A 21,375-nucleotide genomic window follows, 5' to 3' on the forward strand; every position below is an offset into this window, starting at 1 on the left:
GTGCCACCTGCACGTTGGGATCGAAGGTGGAAGAAAACTCGAGACGCGTTTTTACACAGACCGATCGATGCCCGGGAATTTCTTTGATTGAGATAAAAAGCTTGAAGCAAGCTACGGGTTGAAGGTTGAAGCAAAGTAGAGTGTAAATGGAATAACAAAAGAGCGGCAGATATCAAGATATGTCCAATAACAGTTTTGTTCATGACAAGTAGAAACGAAAAGGAAGGGGACATGAACTGAATGATGGATCTGGCGTCAGCTGGTAAACTACTGAAATACATAGTTTTGGTGTGCAAGATTTTTTTTTTTGGCATGAAGCATCTCACTGTTACTTTAATCAATATATTTCAGGTTCAAGTGATTTTGCTGCAGCTTTTGTCCATTGGTCATTTAATTCTTTTCTTTGTACTGCAAGGCTGTTTATTTGGATTTTGGTTATCCTGAATTCCTGATCCACCATCCATCTACTAACCTATAATCTGTTTGTTTTTTTTTTAAAAAAGATAACCTTATCTATCGTATAACGCTCACAATGATATGCACCCCACCAGTGTATTCAAGAAGAAGAAAGAGAGTCCAAGAGAGACATTTGCCCATTTCCACCATCATATAATAAGTGAAAACGCACATCATCTAAACGACTCAAGTTACACAATCAAACAAAAGAATACTGGCCTCAACACGCGAGTGAAGGTTTTACTGATTTAACACCATTTATGTTCAGTTAGGCGACCACTGTCACTTTTTTATGCATCTGCAGAAAAACATGTTCTTCTTTTCCCCTTTTGAGGAACAGCAATAAACATGTTAATACGAGTTACACTAGATATCCAGATCGACGTGTCATTTGAGTTTTGTGTATCCATGATCCATGCTTCAAGCTCTAGTTACTATACACTATGGTCCTCTAATATTCAGATCATGAGCTATAGTGCAAAACCATTTTGCTGCGTAGAGTTAGATCTTCCCATTCAACCAAAGCAGGCATTTTTGCAGGTTTCTGTATGTCACCTGCTCCAGAATTTAGGTTGAAGCAGAGCAACATTGGCCCTCGATTCGGTTTATTTTTTATTGACAATCCATGAATTGTGGTGTTATCACCACCATGGTGCTCCTTTGGCGCGGCGATACTGAACTGGAACTGGAAGCATTTCCGTGCAAGGATGCGCAACCGTACAGTTGCATGCCTGGTGAATGCGCCACGTGTACGGTACACGTTACAATCTTTGAGTACAACAATCTACCTGGATGTGGTCCGATTCACATCACAAGCTTTTATTCATTTAGATCACAAGCTTATTATTTTCGTAGTTCGTACACAGGCTGCGTGCATGCACACACACCACCGTCAAAGTACGTACACACATACATACCCGGCCGGCCGGATACGGTATACGCAAACTTATACTAGCATCGTACATATGGGGGAGCACACACGCGCATACGTGACACGTGGCTCAGATCCAGCAGATACGTGTTCGTTGATGGAGCTCGCGTGAAGCCGGTTAGTCGTCGGCCCTGACGGCGAAGTTCTCCTTGCGCTCGTGGAACTCGCCGGTGCGGGTGTTGATGTCCTCCTCGAACTTGCTCTCGCGCGCCTCGAAGTGGCCGTGGTGGCGGCCGGTGCGCGAGACCTTGTCGACCTCCTCGAACTTCTCCTTGACGACGTGCTGCTGGACGCCGCCGTGGCGGCCGAAGCCGGCCGGGCTCGCCACCGACCTCACCTCCTCCGAGCTGTAGTCCACCTCCTGGTAGTGAGCCATTGGCGATGCTTGGGGTTTGGGTGTTGGGTGTAGTGCCTGTGACTTGAAAGTGCTTGTGAATTGTATGGGATGACTTGTGTGCTGGATGCTAGGGTTGGGGCCGGGGTGCGCTTTTATAACGCCTGGAATGAAGCGCATGAGTGGAGGGAGGAATAATCGGTGCGAAAGAAACCTGTGTGCAGCTGCTTTATTGATTATTGTGTGTTTTTTCTTCGCTTTTTACCGTTCATCTAGAGGAAGTGTTTGGACTGTACTGGCCAAGTTGATGTTAGGATGTCTAGGGCATTTTTAAGTGCAATTTACATGTTCATATAAAGTTCAATTGTATTCTAATTAACATCATATATGCAGTTCCATTGTGTTGGGATATTTGTGTGTACTGTGTTTTCAAAAAAGAACAAATATTTGTAAGGAGTCATCGAAGAGCTATAGTCACCCTGCGGGCTGGGGCTAGTGTGCAAAAGGAAAAACAAGACATGTATTATGAAAAATAAGAAGAAGAAAAGACAGACATAGGTACGCAGTGCATATAATCATTAAAATCAGCTGCTTGTTATAAAACGTGAGTTCAATTCCATTAAAAAGGGAAAAACGGATATGCAATTAGCAAGCAAAAAAGTTCGGCTCATCTCAAATCCTCTTCTTCTTATTAAGTCACCTTGGACAGAAGAAGTCACCGGCCGCGTTAGGTAAGAATATACTTATCAGTTGTCAAGTCGGAATATATACTTGCGTCTCGGCCTGCACCTCGTTTCACTTCACCATGGATGGAGACCGCAAGACGCCATAGCCGCACCGGACAGCGCGTTGCTTGTATGTGAAAAAGAATCACAATTCCTTCATCCATGTCCATAACAAGGAGGGAAAGGGGAGGTGCGTATAAGGTGTATGGATATGTTTACTACAGTTTGTAAAATGTGTTTGGAAAACTAAGTGATTATATTGTTTACACTTGTTACTCTATCAAAATTCCTTGGTTTATATAAGCGGTAATATTCACCAGAAACGTTAAACTAAAATTTTTCAATCTTACTATTGCTAATTGAAGATTCCTTTTTGAAAACTTCACGTTAATCCTCACGTGAAGCGTTAGAAAAAAAATAAATTTTAGAAATTTTTATAAAATTCAGAAATATCGGACCATCAATTAGGTAGACCCTAATCATCTTAGCCATTAGATCTATTATGCTTTCTAAGAAATTACCCACCTCTACCATTATAAAATAGTCTAAGGTATATATGTATTGTGAGCAACTCCAACAATAGCTCTCAAATCAAAACTCCCAAAGGTGAAATGGGGTTCTCTCTATTTTTTTACAGACCCAGCAATAGCCCCGTGAATAGAGAGCTCCCTAGAGGCACCCTAGGAATGGAAGGTGGAGGGGAGAATTTGGAGACCTCATCAAAATAGAAAGCTTACTAGAGGGTTCTGCTGAAGTGCAATTTTTTTACTTGACCCTCTAAACTTGGGTTAGGGGGTATTTAGAGCTACGTGGAGTTGCTCTTAGAATATTTACGAATGAGGGACAACGCAAAGTTATTAGCTACAGATCCTAATGTTTTTTTTAAAAAAACTAATACTTAAGTCTTTCAAACTATTAGCACCAGCGGGAGTACAAGTTGATGTTTCATATAATTTTAATAAAAATTGTATGGCGGACCAAGCGTGTACTAGACTACTAGTAAATGTGTGTTGACATGAAAGCACAAGCAAAGATCAATCAACTGGCCAACGGCAAGATCAGACTGTAATCACCTGCTACTAGCATGGGCGGAGGCCAGTGCGCATGCACATCTCATCGATAGGCCTGGATAATTAAGGTGGTGTTTGGTTGAGCGGTGGTTTTTGAAAAATCTGCTGTGAGTTGTGGGTTGTAAAAAAGCAGCTGTGCGAAAGTAGCTGTGGAAAAAATAGAAGGCCGTTTGGTTAGAGCAACTGTGAAACTGTAGGTCGTGAGGGTTTGCTTATATACAAATTACTCATAATAAAATAATGTGTTCACTAATTCGCATGTAAATGACTATTTTAGAAATGAAAAAATAAATTTTCTATGTTTTCCTCAATCAAAGTGCAGAACAATATCCATCAAAAATCTTATACAACAATTATCCAGGTATTGATTGGGCTATCGGCCAATTCAACAAAGCAATTGGTCCACAATAGCTACTACTTGTACTCTCTCCTAGCAGCTAAAACATCAGCATCCTTCGGAACAAATTCTGTTGCCACGTCGATCCAAATTCCCCATCCTTTTCAGGGGTTCACTTCTTGACAAGATCAGATGCTTGAGTCGGTTGAAATGTACCTAGTTAATCCAATACGACGCATCATATTTCACTCATGCGCCATGCTCTTGCCGACGATGCCTTTACCCTGCAAATGCTCCATCTTCATCATTTCCCCGGTGGACACCACTGTGGGCAATGCATCGCAGGAGGATCCTTTATGCCTCTCCCCGTATCGGCACTAGTGTCAACCCCGAACCACCTCGCCACCCCGAGCAACACCAGGGCCGCAACGGCATCCACGATGTGCACAGACAGGGATAGGTCCATGACGGAGACGGCCCTTAGCCTTGCCTCCTCCACCTTGCATCGCGTGGCGGGTGTCGTGGTGCCACCGGTGTCCAGGAGGCGGTGGCACCCCGCGGGCACGCATGCGTCGACGTAGAGGCTGAGCCCAGTCTGCGCCGCCTAGAGCCCACCCACGGCGCCCACGCAAGCGAGCCCCGCCTCGACGACGAAGTGGGCTGCCGCCGCCACCGTGCCCCTCGACGCGGAAGCGGAGAGTGATGAGGTGAGGGATGTCGCGGCGGCGACGAGGAGGAGGAGGTGCGTGACGGGGTGCGGGGGGCGGCAGGCAGCGACCGGCGGTTGGGTGGGGGCGCCTAGTGTGGGAGTTGGACGGGTGCGCCTAGTGCAAAGTCTGACAGAAATAGAACGGTGAAAACAAACCGATATCTCATAATCAGTGGTAGGTGGGTAATTTTTTACCCCAAAAGCAGCTGAAAGTAGGGGGTATGGTGCTTTTGGTTTTGCATCTTTTGGCCTAAAGCATTTGTAGCTTTTAGGCTCTTTGGTTAGTTTTTAGCTTTTGCAAAAGTAAAAACCTGTTGGAAAGCTTAACCAAAGACACCTCGAAGACGGCCACACACGAGCCATGGAAAAACTGAATGCGGCAGGAACGAAGCTGAGCCGGCGTCCGTCCGCGGGCAGGATGCCGATGATGTCGAGCTCACGGCCGTACGGCCTGTGCAGCAGAGGAGCTCGGTCGGCGTTGCTGTGGGAGCCCAGTAGCTCACAGTGGAGGTCGTCATCGACGGCGCCGGCGAGCCACGCCGGCCTGTGCAGCAGCACGGTTTACGGGTCCTAGAACGCGCGATTAGCTGGTTTGAGCTCGCCGTCGAGTCAATGGCGGCGTGGTTATGGTCCACGATCCAGGCCGGGTGGCCAGCGGCGAGAGGCGCCTGACCCCGGAAGATGTGACGAACCCTTACCGGCGCCTTGATTGCCTAATCCGCAATGTTAGGAGTTGCAAAGTTGGTCAGCTAAGAAGATTGGCTCCATTCGGCTGCACTTCTCGTCGCCAAGGAGGTTATCCTGCAGCTGGACCGGGCACAAGAGCTGTGTTTGCTATCAGAAGAGGAACGCGAGCTGCGGAGACAGCTAAAGGTACAACTCTGGGCCTCGCTTCACTGGAACGAACAATCGCCAGATAGCGGTCGCGCGTCCTCTACCTGAGCGAAGGGGACGCGAACACGAAGTTCTTCCACCTGCATGCAAATGGTCGGCGACGAAAGAACCACATCACTAAACTACAGACAGGGAATGGCATGGTGTACACAGCAGAGGAGATGGCTGACAAGCTCCACACCTACTTCGATGGAGTTCTTGGACAGGATCACAGGAGAGGGATAGGCAGACCACGCTGAACCTGGAGGCATTGGGGATCTTCCCGAGAGAACTCCCTGGCCTGGAGGAGCCATTTACTGAGGATGAAGTGTGGCAAACAATCCGGGCCATGCCGCCGGACAAGTCGCCGGGGCCAGACGGTATGACGGCGGCGTTCTATCAATCAACCTTGTCTATTATCAAAGATGATTGTGCTGAGAGCGGTGAATGCTTTCTTTGTGGTGGATCGACGAGGTTTCCGGTGCATCAACGGGGCGCTCCTCACGCTGATTCCTAAAAAATCAGATGCTCAAGCACCGAAGGACTATCGCCCTGTAAGCCTAATTTACAGTTTCCCAAAACTGCTCGCCAAGCTGCTTGCTAATCGCCTCAGCCCTACATGAACGAGCTTGTTCTCTGCAATCAGAGCGCCTTCATCAAGGGGCGGTCCATTCTGGACAACTACAAGTATGTTCAGAGATCAGCGGCCATCCTCCGGAAGCGGAAAGTGCCCAAGTTGTTGCTAAAACTTGATATTTCGAAGGCCTCTGACACGGTGGCGTGGCAGTTCGAGCTGGAGGTCCTGCAGGCATGGGGTTTTGGATCGAGATGGCGCGATTGGATTTCTCTATTGCTGTCCACGGGCCACGGCAACTACACGTGTGCTGCTCAACGGCCAGGCAGGGCTGCCGATTGAGCACCGTCGCGGTCTCAGGAAGGAGATCCACTCTCCCCAATGTTGTTTGTGCTGGCAATGGATGCTCTCAACCGGCTCTTTAACAAGGCGGATACTGATGGAGTGCTACAGCCGCTTGGGGTGCCATGCATCAAGCACCGCTGCAGCATGTACGCGGACGATGTGATCCTATTGGCAGCACCAACTGCGGGGGAAGCAAGGGCTATAACTTCTCAATCTCTTTGGAGATGCATCAGGATTGCAAACGAACTTAGAAAAGTGTTCAATCACACCAATCTACGGCTGTGAAGAAGTGCTGGAGAGCTTACAGCCAGTGATGCCATGTGCAATCAAGGAGTTCCCCATCACGTACTTGGGAGCGCCACTGTCTGTCAGAGCATTGCCAAAATCTCAGTTTATGCCGATTGTTGAGGAGGTTGCAGCAAAATTACCAGCTTGGCAGGGACCCTTAATGAATAAGAGTGGACGCCTCACCCTTGTGAAGTCCACCCTCTCTACAATGCCCATTTACTTGAGCATGTCTGACAAGATGCCAAGATGGGCTCTCAAGGAGTTGGACAGTATCAGGCGAAACTTTCTGTGGAATGGCACTGACAGGGCAGTAAGAGGGAAGAACGCAGTGGCCTGGCCAACTGTCTGCCGGCCTACATGCTACGGAGGGCTCGGGGTGATCGACTTCAAGCTAGCTGGCTTTGCCCTACGGACGCGTTGGCTCTGGCTACAGAAAACGGACGACGAGCGTTCGTGGGCTGCAGTACAAATCAAGGTGCAGCCGGAGGTTCGCGCATTCTTCAGCGCCTCTGTAACGGTGACTGTACGCAATGGAGAGAGAATTATTCTGGTTAGACAACTGGATTGATGGGCAACCCGTCTCCCACCTGGCGCCTAACCTCCTTCAGACGGTGCCTGCACGAGTGAGGAACGGCAGAACGGTGGCGCGATCGTTGCCGGAGCGGAGATGGACGCAAGACATTCGAGGACGTCTGTCAGTACAGGTACTGGTGGAATACATAAACCTTTGGGAGCGCATCTCCGACTGACAGCTCATGGAAGGTGCGGGACGTTTGCCGCTGGCGATGGACCGTCGATGGCAGCTACACGGCAGCTTCTGCATATCTCAAAATGCACGAGGGAAGCATCAAACTACGAGGTGCGTCGAGAATTTGGAAGAATTGGGCGCCGCCGAGGGTCAAGTTCTTTTCCTGGCTAGCAACGAAGAAGCGCATATGGACAGCTGACCGCCGCCGCCGGCATGGGCTGGATGCTCATGACAAATGTTGGCTCTGCGATCAGGAACTGCAGACCACATCTTGGTCAGCTGTGCCTACGCCAAGCAAATTTGGTGGAAAGTCACGACGACGATGCATTGCAGCTGCAGTTTTTCCGCAGGGCACATTCCATGCAGAGCTGGTGGGCAAATCTAAGGAAACAGCAGCCGAGAGCGAAGAGGAAGGGCTTTGACACCCTATTCATGCTTATAATTTGGAGTATTTGGAAAGAGCGCAATGCAAGGCTCTTCAACCAAATATCATCCGCTGGCCATGAGCTCACTGAGCGCATTCTGCAGGAGGCTGAGATATGGATCCTTGCGGGTGCTTGGCGATTAGGTAGTATCCGGCATGAGTAGTACCAGTTAGAGGAGGCCTCTGGCCATTAGGTTGTAGTCTGCATACGGCGTATGCAAGGTTTTGGCGTGTGCTCCGTCTCCGCCGATTTCTGTAAAAAGTTTTTAAATTCTCTTCTTAATACAATGATACAAATGATGCGCAGCTCTCCTGCGTATTGGAGAGAGAAAAGAGCGCCTGACCCGGCCACCCCTGGGTTTCTTGCAACTGTCAGATCGGACATGTGCGGCCACGGTCGCCTTGACCTCGCAAATATTCATGTGGTGCCTTCGCTCGACCACCGTTGTCCTCGACGACGGGCTGCATGCGCTCCGAGCCTCTGATGAACCGCGCGCTGCCTGACGAGCCAGAGTCCAGTGGCCGCGAGAATCACTTCTGATGGTTGCGAGAGCATCGTAGGCAGGTGTGGTGCTTATCTCGCGAGATAACAGAAGCGGCACGGTGCGGCGGTGCCATTGCCGGCCGGCGCGGTCCTAGGCGTTCTGACTTCTGCGGCGTGTCTGCCTGCGGCGAAGGCGAGGGCCATCGCGATTACGAGTAGGATGCTGCTACTGCTAGAGAGTGTTGGGCGCGCGGCACCGTGGCTGACTTCGGCCGCAACGTTGGCTCGGACGCCACGGCTGCTGTGCTGCCTCAGCTAGCCAGCGTGCGCTCGCCGTCGCCGGCGCCATCGACGGCACCAAAGGCAATCGATGCTGACGCCCGCCAGCAGCACACCGGCAATTGCAAGTCTGTCAACCGTCGCAGGGGAATATTTGCGCCGCCGGCCGCTGCCTCCTTGGGCGCTGCGCCGCGCATCGGAGCGGCGGAGCCCAGCGCGTCGTCGAGGACTGCAGTCAAGCGAGGAAGGCGGAAAAGTCTAGCTCCATTGACTTGATCGCTGCCGCCCACGTGAGATCCAACGGTCTAAATAGGCCCAGAGTGGACGGTAAATGAAATACCGTCCACCCCCGTGTCTCTCTTCCACCGCGCGTCGAGCTCCGATGACGATCCGCGCGCCGCCCAACTTGGCAGAGTCCGGTAGCCGCAAGAATCTTCGCCGACGATGGTTGTGAGGACACGAGGGAGATGCTTATCTCACCGTACCAGAGAAGTGGAACGATACGGTGGTGCCGTGGCTGGCGCAGCCCAGGCGTTGTGACTTCTGCGGCGTGGCTGGCTTCGACCGCCCGCGATCAGGGAGAGACTCAATGACGCGGTGGCATCCATGGGTAGAGCACCGCCGACGAGCGCTCGCGAGAACCCCGTGGACGGCGCCAATGTCGATTCGGATGCCTCGGCAAGGTCACTGGCGCCGATGCATGGACGGCTACAGCCTACAGCCATCATCACAATGCAAGGACGGCAAGGAGGCTGCCAGTTCTGGGGTTTGGGGGCAAACGTTTTTTGCCCCCAAACGAATCGAATGTTCACTTTGGAGTTGGGTCGGCGCAGCAATATACATGCACGTAGTACACGGAGAAGCTTTATTCAGGTCACGAGCTTATTTTCGTAGTACGTACAGAGGCTGCGTGCAAGCACGCCAGCAAAGTACGTGGATAAGGTAGACCTCGCACACACAAACTTACAATTTCATACATACGGAGGACATGCACATACACGTACGCGATACCTGCCTCCGGCCCAATCCAGATACGTGCGTCGTCGTCGATCGAGCCCGCGTGAAGCCGATCTCAGTCGGACCTGACGACGTAGCTCTCCTTGCGCTCGTGGAACTCGCCGGTGCAGGTGTTGAAGTCCTCCTCCACCGTGGTCTCGCGCATCACGAAGTTGCCGGAGCCGTGGCCGTGGCCGTGGTGGCCGTGGTGGCCGTGGTGGCCGTGGTGGCGGCCGTGGCTGCCGGTGCGGGAGACCCTGTCGACCTCCTCGAACTTCTCCCTGACGACGTGCTGCTGGACGCCGCCGTGGCGGCCGAAGCCGGCCGGGCTCGCCACCGACCTCACCTCCTCCGAGCAGTAGTCAACCTCCTGGTAGTGAGCCATTGGTGATGATGCTTGGGTTACTTGTTCAGTGCCTGTATGCCTTGAAGTGCTTGTGAATTGTGTGAGACTTTTGTGCTAGGGCCGGGTGCGCTTTTATAGCGAGGAACGGGGGAAGCAGTGTGCAAGCGCATGAGTGGAGTGAGGAATAATGTGTTCATGGTGAGGGAGAAAGATAGATACATGTGTGCTTCTTTTTTCCAGCATTGATCTATAAGTATTTGGGGGTGTATTGGCCGAGTAGAGATAAAGAGGAAGAAGTGGTGAAGAGCATGAGAGTGAGGAATAATGTGTTCATGATTTGTTTCAAAAAAAAAATAATGTGTTCATGATGGAGAAAGATTCATGTGTGCTTTTTCTTCACCTCTTTAGCATTGATCTAGAAGTATTTGGACTGCATTGGCCGAGTAGAATCTTTTGGGAGGCTAGAGCCCTTTTTCAATTGCAATTTTGTCACGTTGGTACGCTGTTTAATTGTTTCAGTACTAGAATATTTTGAGAAAATAACTAATTCAGACACTAGGTGTGCCTGTTTGTAAAGCAGTGAATTCTCAATCTATCCCAGTGGTAAAAACGAGTATCAGGCCTCTTGGTATATGTCCACATTTGGACTTCGGTAGAAGTGACGGGTCGGGTTAGAATATACTTATCGTTTAGCTAGTGGGAATATATACTTGCGTCTCGGCCTGCACCGCGTTTCACGGTAGGTTCGTGATGTGATGGCGTCCTAAGATTCTAAGGAGTGATGCGATGCAGAATTGCAGACCGGGCTGCGTCAATTCCCTTTCCAGTTTCCAGCAGCAGCCATTCCTCAGTCCTCACAACCCGAACGCTGGTTTTACACAAAATGCTTCACGTACGTGTCCACCCGCGGCGGGAGCGCCACCAGTCGTACGTGTTTGCGGAAAGTGTCGCACCCGGGCTCCGGCGAGGCCTGTCCTGGACGCGCCGCGCCGCCTGGGCGCCCAGATTGGGCGACGGGAGCGTCTTGCTCGCCAGGCGCGCGCGGCAGCCGGTGGGTCATCAGGAGAAGCAGGACGTCGTCCACTTCGGCGGCAGACCATGGCGGGAGCGTGAACGGACGCGTTCGTGGAAGTGCCCCCGCCACCGTCGCCACCGCACGGTTGGACGCCGGCGCCGACCGCGCTAGGGGCAGCTCCGTGCTCCGTGGCGCTGCTCGCGCATATGTACAAACGGGTTCGACGACGGCCGCGCGCGCGGGCAACGAGCGCGTGCTCACGGGCCATGGCGACGAACCTTGTAGGAGCCATATGTTGCCAACGAAGCTCCGCAGACGGCGGCGCTGCCATCATGTTGCCGGGCGGCACCGGCGCCACGCCTCACTGGATGGAGCTTGGCGCAGCGCAGAGGCAGACGGCGGCCCAGTGCGCGAGGGCCGTGGAGGGTCCAGACTTGTCGCCGCCCGCAATTAATCAGGTCGATCTTGGGCGCACGAGGCTGATCCGACGACCAGGAGAGTCTAAGGCGTGGACGGTATTTCATTTACTACCGTCCACCCTGTAACACCCCAGGTGTTTAGCACCTTTAATTAGTGTTAATCATCTGCAAAATCTTGCATTAACATTTTTGCATATGCAATTTTTCGGAAATGACTAATTATTTTAGTAGCACATGATCACATTTAAATATCATTTAAATCTCATTTCATTAAGGTTTATGCTATTCTGTCATTAAATATTAATAAAACGTTAAAGTATGAAAACTTTTTGCTCAAATCTATATACCTATTATTAAAGCGAGTAACGTCTCTGCCAATTTTTTCGTCCGTCGTGGTCATTTTACAAAAAAGTCCCTAAACTTTCAAGGAATCAACCCGCGGTCCATAATCTAAAGAGAGGAATGGCTCGGGTGGAAAAACGAGGGAAGGGAGGGGGTTAAGGGGAAAAATGCTTCTCTTTCTCCAAAACAAAGAGGCGCAGGAGGGGATCGGGCGCGGGCGGCGGCTGGAGCGGGCACCCCGCCGCTGCTCCGGCGCGCAGCCTCGGCGGCATTGCCAGCGCGTGCGTGGCATCCAGGAAGAGAAATTTTCGTACGTCGTCCGTCCTCCGCTCGTTTCACCCGTCCGCTTCGCACCCGTATCCTCCACGCTTCCCGCGGCGCCCTCCGATGGAACGCACGCCGGGAGCCACCGCGCGCCGTCCGCTGCGCCTCCTCCGCTCCCGCGCTTCACGCTCCGCGCTCAGATCTTCCGCTCGCTCGCCTACTCCTCCTCGCTCGCTCGCCCTGCATCGCCGCCGCCGCCCGCAGCTCGCTTGCCCTGCTTTGCCGCCGCCGTTTCTCCTCGTCTCGGTCTCCCTGCGCCGCCTCCGCCGCCGCCGTGCGCCGCCCCTCCGAGCCGTCGACCGCGCCGCCGCCGCCGCCGCGGACGACGGATCCACAGCCGGATGCATCGCCATCTTCCAATCCTAGACGCCGCACACCTATCACCACAAAGGTGCCGGTCGGGCAGGGATGCGGCGGCCGGACGGAGCGAGTCGCCGAGCTAGGGTTCGAGGGCACGCGCGTCCTCGGCGAGCCCGTCCATCTCCGACATGGCTGGTGCGGCAGCTGTAATCGCCCGCGGAGGACGAGGCGGATACAGCATATGGAGCCCGATTTCTGGCCCCTGCCCTGCGGCTGCCCTCTCCTCCCCTTGTTGGCCAATCGTGCGATCCCTGATGGAGGAGAAGGCTCTGGCTTCCATAACCTCCATGGAAAGAGATCGACGGCGGCTCTGGTGGACGCGGCCCCATCACCGAGTGGATGAGGCAGCGGCGTCGCCACCCCTCTCGATGGTCTGCCCTCCTCCTCCCTAGCAGGTTTGTTTGTCTGTGTTGCTCCTTACAGCCAGCAACATGCCAACGAAGTGTTTGTTAAAATGCTAGAATGCTTCAGCCTTCAGAGATCATGTCTTGCCGATTAAGATGGAGATGGATCAACAACCTCCTGTGGCGGCGCAACATGTGCAAGTATGTCATTGGGGTCGCACATCGGATGCCTGCTGCTGCGTTGCCTGATGTTTTGCTGTAGAATTTCCACTAAGGGTATCAGGATGAGCCTACCATGGAGAAAGCTCACGGGTGAGGGCCCTTCCTTCTACTTCAGCTCTGATGCACACCAGTTGCTTGTTGTATTGCCTGAACAAAAGATTGACTACCTACTACTTCAGGTCCATGGATCATCATCAAACTTGGAAGAGGTGAATGGTCTGCCTGGTGGTAAGGCCAAGAAAAAGGTTGTTTATATATCTTACCATTAGGATCATCAGGGTTGAGCATTACTGAGATTGGTAGCGGAAGAAATCATGTTCAGGAGAAAGCATGCCTCTCATTTCAACCTAAAAGGTTGTTCTCTGAATCCTGATCAAGTAACCACATACACGCTAACTGCCTTTTAGCCTGATGTTTCTGTTGAAGCGGAAACCGGCAAAATGTACAGGGCAAATTTTCGAGATAAAGAGGGGAGAGCCGTTGTTATTATGATTTATGAGACCTACAAAGGAGGCAAGGCTTCCTCTTCTGAATTGCCATTCCTTCTTCCTAAAAGTCAGTAGTCTCTCTAGAATGCTTACCCCAATATTCACCTGTATGCTTTTCTTAAATTTCAGAATACAACATCCCATGACAGGCAAATCCGATTCACCTGTATGCTCTGTGAAGATATTATTTATTTTATTTTATGAAAAGGTCAGTATTGGTGGAGCAAGCCTTCTGAAATCTCTTTGATTTTGAGAGTATACATTTCTGCTAAATTCATCTCATCTATTGTCCATCTGACAGTTAAGAACTCTTTTGCAACAAGTTGTTCTTTACCTGGAGCTGTATGTAAGTACACTCTGAATTCTGAAGCTTACTGTGCCATATCCAGGTGTGTGATGCTGCCACAAAATGATAATCTGCATTAGTAATGCATAATACGTATTGGGGCACCTAGACCAGTGGTAGACCATTCTTTCATTCATGTTTTAATACGATGAAGATTGACGCTATCTTCATATTATGGGTTGTTAGCATGTATGCTACCAAATTCCTTCTTGCCTCTTGGACTGTTAAGAGAAACCATGGGCTCTTGGATTGGAGGCCAGATCCTGCTGCAGCAAGCAGCTCAGGTAAAAAGAGGCATGAGTGCTTTTTCTTCGGTTCGGAACTTTAGTTTCATGCCATTTGAAATGTTAGATTTTCATTAGAGTATGCAGAGCCAATCATTTTTTTGAAGAATTCAAATCAGCCACTCAGAATTTCTGCTGTAATGGAGGAGTTTTGGCCACAACGAAAGATTACATGCATGTCTATTTCCTTGCTGTTGCTGTATGGTCTTATGGGGAAGTTTGACTATTAGGCAATAATGGTCAACTAATAGTACAATAGTATTTGGAAGAGCGACTGTACATGAATCGATAGTATGCATCATAGAAGAGCAACTGCATACATGAATCTTAGGCTGTTACCAAGATCGCTGAAATTTTGTATTTGGAAAATTGCAGTATTCCAAAGAAATATTAATACAATATTTAAGTACGTGAATTAACTATTTTCTTTTGATATATTGCTTTGCTGAATGCGAGGTGTATTGTACTATGAATTTTTCACTGCCCGTAGCAACGCACGGGCACGATCCTATAAGAAGAAAATTATTTTAGAGAGGTAAAGACCCGTAGCAACGCACGGGCATTTCTGCTAGTATAGTTTAAATTGTGATATGATTCATTTTTGTCTCATGAATAAAAAAACCCATTTCAAAAACGTGGTCAAAGTTCGGTCGAACTGCTGTTTGCAAGCTGATCCTGTTTTGCCAAAGTCCCTAAAAATGATGCTTTTCCCTGTTTTTGAAGCCTCGAAACTCTCTAACCAATAACCAAATCACCTATGAGCCTATACAAAAGTTGTAGTTCAATCTTTATTCTACATCTTTCATATTGGTCTTTTGGAGAGTGTCGATGCAAAAGTTTGAGTATTGGTCGTGCAAAGGTCGTTGCCTTGCACTGTCCTTGGTCGCGAGCACCGCAGCTGCCTCTGCCTGTGCACGACGCGTGTCGGCCATCGGGCTGCCGGCGAGCTGTGCCATCGCCATGCGCCGGCTCCCGCGGCGATCAACGCACGGACCGCATGCCGACGCGACGTCCTGCCACCATGCCCATGCCGCGCCCATCCCTTGACGTACCGCGCCCATGCCGTCGACGTCCGCGCCAGCGTTGCCTCGTCCCGAGCTCCCCACTGCCGCGTCGTCCTCGGCCGTCCTCGCACCACTGCTCGCGCCGTCCTCGCGCCACTGCTCGCTAGCACGGCCGCCATCACCTCTCCCTTGCCCTCTTCCCTGGAATGACCGGCCCTATCCGTCTCCCTCCCATTTTCTTCCTTCTTCTTCCCCGGCCGAAACAGAGCAGACGGCGTAGCTCCCACTCGCCCGCCAAATTCGCCAGTTACACCCCACCTCCGGCCGATTCCTCTCAACCCCGGTACCACAACCTCCCCATCTCCATCCAAGACCAAGACATAGGCGCAGCAGAGCTCCACCCCGACGGGAATCGCGGATCTCGCGGCCTCCATTGCCGCCGGCCGCCCGAGCTCGACCCCGCCGTCGATCTCCTACCTCCGGCCAACGTATGCGCCAACCAACAACTAAAATCGTTCTATGGTGAGATCCTGGTTCCCGTAATCTCCCTAACTATCCGCGCTCACCAACTTTCCGCGGGGGTTTTCGACCCCGGCGCCGTGACCATGCCGCCGCTCGTCGTCGGCCACCTCTGGCCGTTTTTCCCTTCGGGCTTCCTTGAGTGATTAGGGCTTCGTGTCTTGATTTTGGGAGTGGGATGTGTCCTCCTCCAGGGGGAGGGTCGCCGCCGGCCACAGGTCGCCGGTCAAGGCCGGCCGGCTCGGCCTTGACTGGGGCGTCGGGAGGCGGAAGAGAGATGTCGTGGGGAAGAAAGAGAAGGGGGTGGCTGGGCCAAAGCTGAGCCGTGCGTGGATGGGTTTGTGGGCTGGAGTACCAGGCTGGCCCAAAACACTAGTGTAATTTGTATAAGCGTTGAAGATTGTAAAATGCATATAAAATCACAGAAAAAGGATAAAAATGTGAAACCAAATTTGTTCGTTTTTTAGTTAAATATTCCACATGCGAAAAATATGATATATGGAAAATGACTGATTTATCCTCGCCAAATATCAGAATGTCTTTAATCGATTTTAATTAATATACATATTTCTATGAAGCGTAAAATCATGAAAAATTCATGTAAAATACCTTTTGAGTGGCTTTTTCAGGTTCATCACCAGAATATGCTCATGAATTAGTGAAGTGAATTTCTTCTTGTTCCTAGCTATATCAACATTAATGAAAATAAAGCATGTTTATGTTATTTCTTTTATTTAAAATCTTGCAATTTGGACCTGGGATAAATGTCAAACTTGATAGCCCAGTTTGTGGCGTAGATGAAATTCTAAAATAAGTTCAGTAGCCAGTCACATGCTTTCTTTGTATAAATGAGTAGGAAATGTTGGGTAAAATGGATAACTTGTTTAATGAAAGTAACAAAGGAAGCACTCCAGATAAAATCTGATCATCATCATTAAGTCCCAACCCTGCTTATTTATGAGAAAAATTAATCGTAAATGATTGCCCTTGCCCTGTGTTATTTTGAAAAAATTGCATTCGTATTGTTGATGCATTGCATATTTGCATAAATGTAGATTCCGCTACATAGGACATGGTGTACAAGCTCATGGATGTGAAGCAGTTGTAGCCGTAAAGCCCAGTAGGAGCACCCTGAAGACCCGGCCCAAGGTCCGGAAGGGCCCAAGGCCTTGATAGTACTAACATCGAGTTTTTAAAGGCAAGTCCTGAAGCATAACCTTTAATTCAAAACTAAACAATATTTTATTTTAGGTATTGTGCATTTACATTTTCAAAAGTTGAATGAAACCATAGATGCATGAGCCATAGGTTCCCATGGTTATAATAGTATGTGTAGGTCACTAGCTCTATTATGCTAATTAAGTTCGGTAGAAGTGAAGTGATTACCTGTCACTCGCGAGATATAAGGTCTCTGGATACTTATACTGGGTCTATGGATAAATGGTTCGTATGGTAAAGTGAGAGACCGGGCGGAGAGGCTATTGGTTAAGAATATGACATATGGATTGAAAGATGTACCTCCGCCTATGTCAATTAAGGACCGTTCGTTGTTGGCATTGCTGACCGAGTTTGAATAGTACTAATCACATGCTGAGAGTAGGAGATAGTCGAAATCAGTAAACCTAGTACTTGATTCGCTCCGGAGTTTGAACTCCTACCCACCCTATAGGGCAAGTCGAGTGGCCGTGGAGAATTAGGTATGCATTTTTTTTTTGTGGTCTCTCATAGGGCTCGACTGACTAGTGCTGGCGGGGCAGTTCAGACTTTCAATAGTGGAGATGGGAACGGTTGCCACGTGTGGCTTGATGGGGCATGCATGTGTCGTGTTGTTAGATTTTCCTTGCAAGGATTAAATCGAATCGATTCGTTGTCTCTCTTGGATAAGAGAACCTTGATCACTGAGCCACATCGTAGTAAAGAAGTGGAATACGGTGATGATAATTGTTGTTGCTTACTCAATTGTCCTTTCACCACTGAGGTGTTGTATTCTTGCAAACCTAGAAAAAGAGTTCTATTATTTAAACTTGGCTAAAATACTAAAAGTAAGGATCCATTCTTAGTTGCTTTTTGGCAAAACAAACCCTAGAGCCAAAAGCCTTGCACGATAGGAGTCGGCTATGTATATACCATACTTGGGTAAGTCTTGCAGAGTATTAGTATACTCAAGGTTGTTGTTGTGACCCCTTTTTCAGGAGGCGCCCCTTCTCTGTGATGTCATATCGCTGGGCTCGATGTGATGTCATCCTCTCGTCGTCGTTACTACTTTAGAGTTAGTGATCGAGTTTTGTTTTCAAACTTTACTTCCGTTGTATCTTTGAAATCTATGTATTATTCATGTATTTGAACTCTTTTTGTAAACTTTTGTCTCATTCTTGTATTGTATCTTTTAATTTTAATGTGAAAGTGTCATATTGGTACTATCTGCGCTCACCTTCATGTGAGACTACTGGTGTTTATTCGATCCTCATATTGGTGAATGCAGATTGTCAAATAAACCGTTAAGTTAATGAGCCGGATATGTTCAAATGATGATCATTATACTTAGGTCCTGTTTGTATACGCTTTTCTGGAACTCGCTTATCTGGCAAGCAAGCTTATATAAGCCTGCTGTCTGGAGAATCTGCTGTCTGAATAAGCAGGGTGTTTGGCAATCCTGATTATTTTGTATCGATTGTCTGTTCTGGTTGGTAAATTGACCTGAATGCCCCTAAGGCTGATAATAGCTCATTTTTATTGTGAATCTGAGGAGAAGACATTTCTAATACCTTTGGAGTTTGTTAAATAGAAATTACATTACAATAATACAAAATTCATATAATAGCAAATACTTTACAATATATCCTATAGTTTTTGAATACAGGGCTCAATTGACTGCTAGACTATAATGCAGATGAATGTTGACCTAGAAGTGCATTGCTTGTGCATTATTGCTCCTTTCTTTTGGTTTCACAAGAAATAGAAATTTAGAGTACTTTCTAATGTGTTTTGGGTTATACTGATTATTGACCACCAACATGCCCAAGCCGCCAGGGGCCAAGCCAGGCGGTGGGGGCTAAGCCCGGCGGCGGGGGCCAAGCCGGCAGGGGCCAAGCCCGGTGGCGGCCAAGCTCGGCGACGGTCATGGGAGGCGCGGGGGCAGCGGCGGCGGACAGGAACCCAGCGGCGGCGATAGGAGCCGGCGATGGGATCAGGTGGCGGACGGGAGCCGGCGGCGGTCGCGGGAGGCGCGGGAGCGGCGGCGGCGGATGGAAACCGAGCGGCGGCGGCGGGATCTGCAGGCTGCGGGAGCCGGTGATGGGACCGGGCGGCGGACGGGAGCCGGCGGCGGCGATAGGAGCCGGCGATGGGATCAGGTGGCGGACGGGATCGGGCGGCGGACGGGAGCCGGCGGCGGTCGCGGGAGGCGCGGGAGCGGCGGCGGCGGATGGAAACCGAGCGGCGGCGGCGGGATCTGCAGGCTGCGGGAGCCGGTGATGGGACCGGGCGGCGGACCGGACCGGGTGGCGGACGGGAGCCGGCGGCGGTCACGGGAGGCGCGAGAGCGGCGGCGGCGGGATCTGTAGGCGGCGGGAGCCGGCGACGGGAGCTGGCGGCGGACGGAGCCGGCAGTGGTCACGGGAGGCGCGGGGGCGGACGGGTGGTGGCGTCGGTGGGTGAGGGTAGCGGGGGAAAAATCGGTCGCTTGCCCCAGAAGCGCCTCCCGGCCTGCGTACAGAATAAGCCGGTCTTCAGTTGTTTCCCAGCTTGTGAAGTAAGCGGCTTACGTAGCAAGCGGGAAATAATCAAAGCGTTTGGGTGGACTTATGGCTTATTTCCACCGATAAGCGGGAAATAAGCGGATACAAACAGGACCTTAATTAGAGTTTTAATTTGACGGTTCTGTCGCGCAACCCGGACGGTAGATGGAATACCGTCCACCCCCAAGTGTCGGACGTCGCCGGCGGGGATCGTCGAAGAGAACCACCGGGGCATGCTGACCTCCACCGCACGCAGCTGCTACAAGCATGTACGCGTCCACGGCAATCCCGACGATCGCGAATTCCTGGAGCCCTTGGCCAACACGCCCTCGGCGATGGCATGCTATCAACGGGCGCCGGCTGCTCGAACGGAGTTCCCGCTGTCGGACTGGCGCGCGGCAGAAGCCGCTCGTGTTCCAGGCGTGCACGGCGGCTATGAGGCTTGGACGGCGACGAGGCCTGGATCAACAGCACCCGCCTCAACGGACGACGGCTTCTCGACCACCCAGCCCAGCTCGTCCCGGAGGGCTCTCGCTTCGGCGGACTCGACGAACGCCTCGCCGCGCGGTACGCACCGCCTCCGTCACCGCGCTGTCCGTGCTCCCGCAGCTCGCCGCCGCGCGCGGGTTACCCAGACGACCTCAACTTCGAGGCGGCCGTCCCCACCAGGGAACGCAGGCTGGCATTCTGCGTGCCGTGCGCCGCGGCCGTCTCCACGCCCTCCCCCGGGTACGGCATGCCCATCTTCGATGGCCATGAACGAGGTGAGTGGTCAGGAGGATGGTGCACCGCGTGTTCCAGCTCGACGCCGTCACAGCCGCGCGCAAGGGGCAGCCGTTGCTCGGTGGCGCTTCTCGCGTGGGCACTATGCGCGTGCTCATGGCGACGAACCGCACGGACGCACAGGAACCTGCACTGCCACGATGCTCTGCAACAGGCGGGGCTAGCTACCTTCCTGGGCGGCGCCAGGACTCACCGGATGAAGCCCCGCGCCGCGCAGGGCGTCGTCCAAGCAGGTCAACGGCGGCCCAGCACGCGAAAGACCGTCGAAACTTGTCGCCGCCTGCAACTATTTACGTCGATCTCGACCGCACGAGTCTGATCGTACGGCCACGAGAGGCAAGGAGCGGACGGTAAATGAAATACCGTCCACTCCGAGTCCGGCGTTCCTCGACGCCGCGCAGCTCACGGCGTTGCCCGGGAGCGCCGCCGGATCCCGTTCTGCATCCCGGCGACCGGACCTACACGTTCCAGTACTCACCCGGGCGGTGCGGCGTGCACCGGCGTCGCCGGAGTGTCCCTGCCCGCTCAACGGGGCCATGCCGCCCGGCGTGGCGCGCGCCACCGGCGCATCCGTAGTGTGCGTGGCGGGGGACGCTCGAGCTGTGCGACGACGGCAACGGCGCTTGATAGCACGAGTGGGAGGCGCTCTTCGACAAGGCTGCCGGAGGCCGGAGTGATGCTCACGGCCGTCCGGCGCAGGCTTCTTGTTCAGTTTAGTACATCAAAAGTCTTCTGAACAGAATATGTTCAGGTTTAATTTATATCATTCAGATCAGCTGCTATTGTATTTATAGACGAAAACATGACCATCGAGTAGTTAGGTTTTGAGTTGCTACCGGCCAGGAAATCAGCAGCTGTTATTCTTCTCAGTGCCCAGTGTGGATCATTTGCACTACACCAAACGAATGAGTGCGTTCGCGCCGTCGCCCGGGTGCGGCATGCCCATGGCGTCGCTGGTGAGCCCCTGTCCTGAAGTTCACAACACTGTTTTGCTCAGCAACAGAACTCCTTGAAGGACCGGGACAGGCGACTAGAGGAGGTGAATAAGAGCCTTCAATAATTCTTTCAAAGAATAAGACTTATATCTCAATTGCTACCCCAAACGTAACTCGCTTCTAATCATCAAGATGACACTAGTTAACTCGTGACAAGCTTACCCTAGGAACGGTTAGAAACACTCAGAAGAGTAGCGGAAGCAAACGCAAAACGAAGATTCCGAAAAGAGATTAAGCACAACCACTGCTAAGCATGCTCGAATTGATTTCTTGA

General features: G+C 51.4%; 3 protein-coding genes, 1 long non-coding RNA gene and 1 pseudogene across 9 annotated transcripts; 2 read left to right on the top strand and 3 right to left on the bottom strand.

Annotated features, from left to right (window-relative positions):
- Positions 1-1,231: 1,231 nt before the first annotated feature.
- On the bottom strand, positions 1,232-1,858 carry LOC117855101 (uncharacterized). The gene has a single exon (XM_034737378.2). It carries the CDS (start codon positions 1,761-1,763, stop codon positions 1,506-1,508), a length of 258 nt encoding a protein of 85 aa, XP_034593269.1. The 5' UTR covers positions 1,764-1,858; the 3' UTR covers positions 1,232-1,505.
- A 2,156-nt stretch (positions 1,859-4,014) lies between these two features.
- LOC117856572 (uncharacterized) lies at positions 4,015-5,786 on the bottom strand (annotated as a pseudogene).
- Positions 5,785-6,351, top strand: LOC140222920 (uncharacterized). Its single transcript, XM_072294045.1, has 3 exons — positions 5,785-5,815; positions 5,910-5,989; positions 6,082-6,351. The coding sequence occupies exons 1-3, from the start codon at positions 5,785-5,787 to the stop codon at positions 6,349-6,351; spliced, it is 381 nt and encodes a 126-aa protein (XP_072150146.1).
- Positions 6,352-9,415: 3,064 nt separating this feature from the next.
- Positions 9,416-10,031, bottom strand: LOC117857483 (uncharacterized). Its single transcript, XM_034740161.2, has one exon. It carries the CDS (start codon positions 9,956-9,958, stop codon positions 9,650-9,652), a length of 309 nt encoding a protein of 102 aa, XP_034596052.1. The 5' UTR covers positions 9,959-10,031; the 3' UTR covers positions 9,416-9,649.
- Positions 10,032-11,885: 1,854 nt separating this feature from the next.
- LOC140222758 (uncharacterized) lies at positions 11,886-18,006 on the top strand. 6 transcript variants are annotated; one of them, XR_011898258.1, is made up of 8 exons: positions 11,886-12,774; positions 12,851-13,035; positions 13,125-13,458; positions 13,563-13,641; positions 13,735-14,063; positions 14,142-15,589; positions 16,642-16,784; positions 17,779-18,006. It is a non-coding gene; the product is annotated as an uncharacterized lncRNA (long non-coding RNA). The 6 variants fall into 6 exon arrangements; XR_011898255.1 differs by having other exon boundaries at positions 11,888-12,774; positions 12,841-13,035; positions 13,735-15,589; XR_011898253.1 differs by having other exon boundaries at positions 11,888-12,774; positions 13,735-15,589.
- The last annotated feature ends 3,369 nt before the right edge of the window (positions 18,007-21,375 follow it).

The sequence above is a fragment of the Setaria viridis genome, chromosome 5, assembly GCF_005286985.2.
Source record: "Setaria viridis chromosome 5, Setaria_viridis_v4.0, whole genome shotgun sequence".
NCBI lineage: Eukaryota > Viridiplantae > Streptophyta > Magnoliopsida > Poales > Poaceae > Setaria > Setaria viridis.

Bases quoted from the DNA above. Each gene is read 5' to 3' on its own strand.
- LOC117855101 (XM_034737378.2), bottom strand. From the start codon at position 1,763: ATGGCTCACTACCAGGAGGTGGACTACAGCTCGGAGGAGGTGAGGTCG.
- LOC140222920 (XM_072294045.1), top strand. From the start codon at position 5,785: ATGCCGCCGGACAAGTCGCCGGGGCCAGACG. The intron at 5,816-5,909 runs GTATGACGGCGG...TGGATCGACGAG, and splicing joins CAAGTCGCCGGGGCCAGACG to GTTTCCGGTGCATCAACGGG. The intron at 5,990-6,081 runs GTAAGCCTAATT...CTCTGCAATCAG, and splicing joins CACCGAAGGACTATCGCCCT to AGCGCCTTCATCAAGGGGCG.
- LOC117857483 (XM_034740161.2), bottom strand. From the start codon at position 9,958: ATGGCTCACTACCAGGAGGTTGACTACTGCTCGGAGGAGGTGAGGTCG.